Consider the following 7,121-nt stretch of genomic DNA (forward strand, 5'->3'; position numbering starts at 1 on the left):
GCAGACTAAGAGCTAATGAATTTAAGAAGAAGTGATTAATGTATTTTCTCTCCAAACACAGCAACAAGGAAATTCCCAGCAAAACTATCAGAAGCAAAAAACAGTAATTGTGCCGTGAATAATTACGTTGTGCAATGCTTCAGTACAGGGGAGCTGAAATGGACTGTTTCAGATGGGGTGGATACAAGTGAAGCTGAGGCCCCAGGAATTCAGGCAACATCCCTTCCAGGACACTGCCTGGGGCAGGCCTTGTTTTCACTCAGAAATGAGGCCCTTCTTGCATCTGCAAGCTGACCTGGAAGGCTGAGAAGGGCCATTATCTGCTTACAATAGGCTTCAGCAGAGGGAAAGAGAAGGCAGCTGAGGACAGTAATCTTCCTCTGATCATGTTCGCTTGACTTGCAAAAGCAAGCAAGGCTCAACCCCATTCCAGGTGTCCTTCCAAGCACAGCTGAAGAAGGTACTGCAGACTTAAAATCAAAATAATATGCTCTAGGGAACCTTGCTTGAGCACAGAGACTGGACTAGATGACCTCCAAGTGGTCCCTTCCAACCTTAACCATTCTGTGATTCTATGAAAATACAGTGCAGGCAGGACACCTCCAGAGCTAGCACACCCTGTACTGTTATTTCCTTTTTCTTATCCACAAGCTTGTGCACAAGGTTCCAATTAAAGTTAGTAACTAAGCCTAAACAACTCATTAACAAGGAGTGATGTTCATTACTTGCTTTTAAGAGATGTTAAACTGTTTGAGACAGGCCAATGACCTCTCCTGTTAGAAAGAGAACACCAGGTGCTAATTAACTTGAGATTATATAAACTAATTCAGTGGCATAGCTGGGAATCTGTTTTCCTGACGTTTAACTAAACCTGTCAGTACAATGAGCTCAGAGAAAAATGCATAAATATATGTGTACTCAGATACCACTTCTGCACGCCAAATAATCGGAGCTGGGGAAAAGAGCAAAGATGCTTCAGACATGGGGTACAGTGTGGGAAAAGGAAGGTGAAGGACACAGGAAAGAGCTCTTTAGCTGGTAAACAGAGCACATGCAACAGCAGGAAATCATTAAGAGCCTAGAAGGTTATCTCCAGTTCCCACGAAGCAGCACAGCTGACTGCTCCTCTTGTTTTGCAAGACACGAAAGCAATGCTGGCTGCTTGGGTTGGTGCAGACACACTGGAGGGAAAAGGAGAAGAGAGCGTGCAGTAGCCTCAGTTCCCTTGGTCAGAGCTTGGCAAAGTGCCAGGCAGTCATTTCTTCATCAGTCTAGCTGCGTACACAAAAACAGAACAGTGCCTGGGAGATTATGTAAAACCCTAATCATCGCCTTAAATCTGCACCCCGATATCTAAATATAAAAAGAAAGAATTACAGTTCTTATTTCAAATAAAATTTATTTAAGAAACTTTAGGAATATTTCTTGGAACTTCCACAGCCTTCAGAAAATGAACAGTGACATGCTGCTGCACAGGTTGCTGTATATAAGGATGTCTCCAAGACAATCAACCTTGTTTTGTAATATTTAGGTGTCAAAATGCTTCTTCTCCCAGCATAATTAAGTCAAGCAGTACTACACAAAACTAGTCGGAAAAAAACATACAAAAGGCCTCTTCTTCAGCTAGTAGAGAGCATCCTAAAATCATTCACAATTGCACCACATCTAGGATGAACTCAATGGCCAATTGTCCACTGCCTCCCTCCAACCCAAACGGGAGGCACCAGCCTGGAACTCAGTCTGGCTATGGCTGCCTTCCAGGGAAAGGGATGGGGGCACAGCCTCCCACTAGTACGAAGGAGCGTACATGCAGAGCTGATTTCCAATTTTGGATGTCACCAAAGTGGCATTCTGAAGTTACATCCATGTTTCTAGACAAGCCATGGACACCCTTAACCTCATGCAGGGGAACTGTCCTGCCTGGCATGAGGGCCCATAGGCAACACAACTGAATCCCTGGTTAGTTAAGGTACTCTTAACATCTGCTAACATCCAAGTGCCAACACCTTGGGACCAGACCTTGCAGGATCTCTCTGGCCTAAATGGCTCTGCTAAAGCCAACAGCACTAGTTTATGCAAGCATCTGCATGTTCAGCCCACCAGCACGTCTTCAACAGTGCAGTTCAGCAAATCAAATGCAACTTCACAAACACAGTCACAGTGCAATTTTCCAGAGGCAGGTTAAAGGCACAGAGGGTCAAGGAACCCCAACAAAGCCCCAAACATTACAAGAGCTTCAGGAGCTCTCTGCGTAATTCCTGACAGAAAGACAAGTAGATTCACATACAGAAGTACAGCTGGCACTGTCCAGAGCAAGCCAGGTCTGAAACTGCATTACAAAACAGGCTTAGGAGTGTTGTCTTAAGTTACAGAAATCCAAGAAGGAATGGATGCTGTCCTCATGAGGGCAAGAGAGTCCACAGGAGCACATTCATCAAGCGTGGTACATTCAGCACAGGCACAGCTTAAGACTCTGAGCTTTCAAAGACAAAACTGTTTACTCATGGCTCACCTACACAGCCTTCTTGGCCTCTGTGCTACGATGCTTTTGTTTCAGGTAAAAAAACTGTGTCAAACTTGTTGCACAGGAAATTAAAGCCTTGCTCAATAGCTATCACACAAGCTATAGGGATGAACATGTAGAAACATTTGTTCTAAAACAAAAATACAAGCAGCTTTGCCAGTGGATACAAGATAAACAGTAAACCAGAAACCCTGAAATACTCTGAAGACATTTATATCCGTGGGTATCCAAATGCTGTATGGTGGACAGGGAGGACACATGGGGCAACCAACCTCTGAGGTCTTCTCTCCTATTGCATAAGACACCATGGGCAACTTCAAAGCTGTAGCAATTATAGTGATCTTGACTCGGACATTGGCAGGAGGAAGACCAGCCTTAATATGATTTTGGCCAGGTCTCTCTGTATTTCCACCAGCTGTGACAGATTAGAGCTGCACCCATTAGCCCCTCCTTAGGCAATCATGGGCTCTTCTCCTCCCAGGGCGTTAGTCAGGGGAAGAAAAGGACTTGGTCTGGTCAGGAAGATTTAGAGCTTTTTCCTCCCATAAGAAATGCTACAGGAGACTCTCAGGTACAGGATAAGCAGATTTCCCACTGCCCCAGTGGACACCCTGACAACCAAAACACGCCCCAGAAGGTACGGTGGTCTCAGCATGGTCTGCCCAGCCACATTGCCACAGGAAGCCCCTGCAGAGCTTGTTCCTCTTGCCCCAAAGAGATAAAAAAAGAAATCAAGAGCACTGCCCTGTTACCATGAACTTTGCAAGGGCTGTGAGGGAGCCAGTTTGGGTGACCAATTGGCACGTGTCCTTTAGGTGTAGCAGAAGAGTGATGACAGTGGGGAGAGGCCACAAGCACAGGAACATGCACTGCCACCCAAGGAAAGCATCACAACCCTTCCCTGTACCCCTGCATCACCCAGTGCCTTCCCCTAACCCCAAGTCAGGGCCTCTGTTTGAAGTGTCCCTCAAAAACTGACTGAGAAGGGGACAGATACAAGGAACATGCCAACAAAAACCAAAACATATGACTATATCAAGGTCTGCGTGCCTTCTCTTTTGAAAGAAAAATGGAGGAGCTAGATCCAGTGAAGAATTTCAATAGTTCATGCCAGTGATCATGGCCAGGCACAAATCCTCTGTCCCAGATGACAGAACAAACCCATGAAACACATCACAGTTGTGTCACACTCTTCACAGGCTTCAGAACATGAAGAAAAGCACAGCAACACCAAACCCAGAGCAGTACGGGTATTGTGTAAGCCTCAGAACAGCACACGTGTGATAGATCAGTCTTCCACATCTCTGCATGTTTAACAGGATGCCCTTGGCTTTAATCCACTTCTCCAGAAAACCACATTGCAATGGCAGCCAGTCCCAGTCTCTGCTTTGCTGGTGTTGCGCAGAGGGTGGGTAGGTCTTCCACAGGTGCCAAGACTGACTCATACTTTCCCTCCTCGTACACAAATTAAGACAGGGTATCCTTTTCAAACTTCATTAGACTCTCTTTTTCACAGTCTAATTGGCAAAGCTGCTTACACAAAGGCAGAGGTACCTCCTTTGCACCTAGATTTTGCCTACCCCATTCCTGAGGTGTGTGAGGCTGTTGATGTGAAGTCCGCTGATCCCGTTGAGGAAGAAGAGGAAGGCAGCAATGAACTCGCACCAGTATGTCAGCGTGAAGCCCGTGAAGGTGAGGTGATCCTTCATGAGGATGGAGAAGCTCAGAACACCAGTGGCCGACAGCAAAAAAGAGACAAGGATGAAAACTGAGCCCATTGCCCACTTCCGCCTTGCATTGGCATCATCACAGACTTGGGACACCATCAGCAGCTCTAGGCCAAATATGGCAACCACAACAGCAAAGGACACCATGCTTCTTATGGGAATCACCCCCACACTCAGCCCCTCCACCTGGGCCAGGCTGAGGTCAGTGACACACTTCAGGACGCTGTTGTTGCCAACCGTGCAGAAGTGCCACAGTCCAAAGAGCTGCCCCCTTGCAAAGAGCCAGCGGCCATCACAGATGGAGATGGATGACAAGACCACTGCTATTGCCACGCACAGGATGATCAGGCTCCTGATGAGTGTCTCAAAGAAGGATTTCTGTGGTCTCCGGTGCGCCAGCAGCTGCTGTGCCTGAAAGGAGAGGGGGGGGGAAGAAACAAAACAGAGTTAACAGTGCTACTTCAGGGTGAAACAAAGGCAGAGGGACAAAGCTGCGGGATTCGGTATTTGAAAATATTTACTTGTGCACATCAAACCTCTTCTCACAAGGGAAAGCAATGCAGTTACAGGCTGTACCCAGCAGAAAGGAAGGGTGGGTGAAGCTCTCCTGGTTGCTTGGCTTCACGAACAATGCTCCCACGTCAAGGCCCGGGACCAGGATCACAAAGGCTCTGGCCTGAGCAAGATCCCTGCCCCGCGGTCCCACGGCACAGCCTCCTGCTCTGGCAGGGCTGGAGGAAATCATTGGCCCCTAAGAGGATGGAGGCCGGTGGCTGGGACGGGGGAGGCAGCAGCAGCGGGACGGAGGTGCTCTCAGTTCCGAGCACTGTCCTCCTGGGCTGCAGCGAGCGAGTCTCTTCTCATGCAGGGGGAGAAAGGCTCAGCTGCCCCGGGGCTTGCGAGGGTCTCCGGCTACAGCCCCAGCGGAGCCGCGTATGCAACACGCGCCCCCTCCTCACCGAAACCCTCCAACGGGGGCCCGAGATTTAATGCAAAGTCAAGCCAAGCACCCGAAGCCCCTTCCATCCCCGCGCGGCGGGCGGCGGGGCTCGCAGAGCCACGTGCGGCTGGGAGGGGAGGGAGGGGAGAGCCGCGGACCCGGGAAGGAGGGATGTGGGGGGATCCGGCCGCCTGCGTCCCCCCTGCTCTGGGAAGGGCCGTAGCGACCCCGGCCGCGCAGGGACGAGCTGGAGCCCCGCCATCCCCGCGGCGGGGCGATGCGCAGCCCCGGCGGCGGGCGGACAGACAGACGTACCTGCGCCCCGATGGCCGTCATGCTGCCGGCGGCGCCGAGAGACGTGGGCGGACTCCGGCCGCCGCTCTTTATCTCCCCGGAGGGCGGAGGGCAGCCCCCCCGCCCGCCACGCCCGCGGGCGCCCTCCGGCCCCCCCTGCGGCTGAGTCAGCAGTGCGGCCCCGACGGGCGGAGCCGGACCGGGCCGAGCTAAACTGAACTAAGCTAAGCTGCTCCCTCTGCTCCCCAGCACGGCGCGGGAAGGCAGCCCCCGACCCGGGGCACACGCTCGCCCAAGCCCGCTCTGGAACGCGGCCGCCGGGCAGAAGGTGTCCCGGGCGGTGGCGGCGATGCCTCCTGCAGCCTCACCCCTGCCGTGTCCCCTTCCGTCCCCAGCTGCCGGAGGGCTCGAGCTGTGCTGCCTCGGTGCCAGGCGTTCGCCCCAGCTCTGCCCGCCCGCCCGGGACACCGCGGGAGCCCCCCGGGAGCTGCTCCGGGCTGCGGTGCTGGGCACTGCGGTGACACCCGGCCACCGAGACGCCTGTGGGTAGAGGAACACCCCGTCCTGCCCTCCCCGCGGTATCTGCGCCCGTGTTTGTGTTCCCGAAGTCGTTTGGCACCGGCTCCCGGTGCGGCGACGGACTCGCACCTTGGGCTGCGTGTGCACTCTTATCTCTGACCAGCCTGCTCAACCTTACCTATCTCTACCTGTGCTGTCAGCAAAAACGTCTCTGCTCATAAAGTTTTATGCCCTTGCTCTTTTTCTCACTCATGTTTTGCCATCCTCTAATCAATTACTGATTGCTCTACTATTTTTTTTTCTAAGAAACAGCTTTTAAAAACCCTAAGGAAGTTGAGTTTTGCTGTGTCATCAGAAATTCTGTGTTTTACTGCCAAATTCTGATTTTGACTCCAGCAGAGAGGTCTGCAGTGACTCCACAGGGTCCACTGGACAGACCCACGGGTCATTGTTCTGGGCCTCCCTCATGTGCATCTGGGATCAGAATTCTGCTGTTCCCTTTCTAGCTGAAAGAAATTAGAAAGATCTTCAACCTGGAGTGGTAGAAGTTATCTAGGGTGGTAGAAGTTATAACTTTACCCTTCTTCCAGCTTCCATTTCTGAACTAATCAGGTGTTTATACAGATTGACTCATTATTTTCATCTCTATGCAATTTCATGAGGGCTTTCTGTGTTTCCCTTCAAAAATACATGTATGTCTGCTATGATTTGGCTGGGGGTGTTTTCTGTAATGCTGTTTCTAGTAAGAGTAGAGTGTTCTGAACAACGTGTTTACTTTAGTTTTCATACTTTGCATTTTAATGATAAATTCTGACCTTTTTGTTTCTCTCTTCCTGCAAAATCCTTTTGTTTAAATGTTTCTCTACGAAGTGGTATACAGTATTAGATTATACTTCTATCATACACCAAATTGGCATTTTCAGCTTTTGCAACACTTGGCAAATTTTTGCAAGGTCTGTTGTTAAAACTTCTTTTGTGGGTTTGTGGTCTACAACATTTTTTGTTTTTTTGAACATGCTATCCAAGTGAGCAAACTTGATGCTTGCCACATCCCTTTCATTTTGGGTTCATCAGCTGATAGAATAGCTTTCTGAAAATCCTGGGCTGTTTATTCCAC

The 7,121-nt window shown here is 50.2% G+C and overlaps 1 protein-coding gene across 1 annotated transcript; it reads right to left on the minus strand.

Moving 5' to 3' along the window:
- Window positions 1-1,379: 1,379 nt before the first annotated feature.
- TMEM37 (transmembrane protein 37) lies at window positions 1,380-5,573 on the minus strand. Its single transcript, XM_017820940.1, has 2 exons — window positions 5,507-5,573; window positions 1,380-4,662 (listed from the first exon to the last, which is right to left on the minus strand). The coding sequence occupies exons 1-2, from the start codon at window positions 5,525-5,527 to the stop codon at window positions 4,090-4,092; spliced, it is 594 nt and encodes a 197-aa protein (XP_017676429.1). The 5' UTR covers window positions 5,528-5,573; the 3' UTR covers window positions 1,380-4,089.
- Between the last annotated feature and the right edge of the window lie 1,548 nt (window positions 5,574-7,121).

The sequence above is a fragment of the Lepidothrix coronata genome, unplaced genomic scaffold (genome assembly GCF_001604755.1).
Source record: "Lepidothrix coronata isolate B3197 unplaced genomic scaffold, Lepidothrix_coronata-1.0 Scaffold86, whole genome shotgun sequence".
In the NCBI taxonomy this organism is placed as follows: domain Eukaryota; kingdom Metazoa; phylum Chordata; class Aves; order Passeriformes; family Pipridae; genus Lepidothrix; species Lepidothrix coronata.

Coding starts and splice junctions, on each gene's coding strand:
- TMEM37 (XM_017820940.1), bottom strand. CDS start 5,527: ATGACGGCCATCGGGGCGCAG. Junction 4,663..5,506: donor TGACGGCCATCGGGGCGCAG/GTACGTCTGTCT, acceptor CTCTCCTTTCAG/GCACAGCAGCTGCTGGCGCA.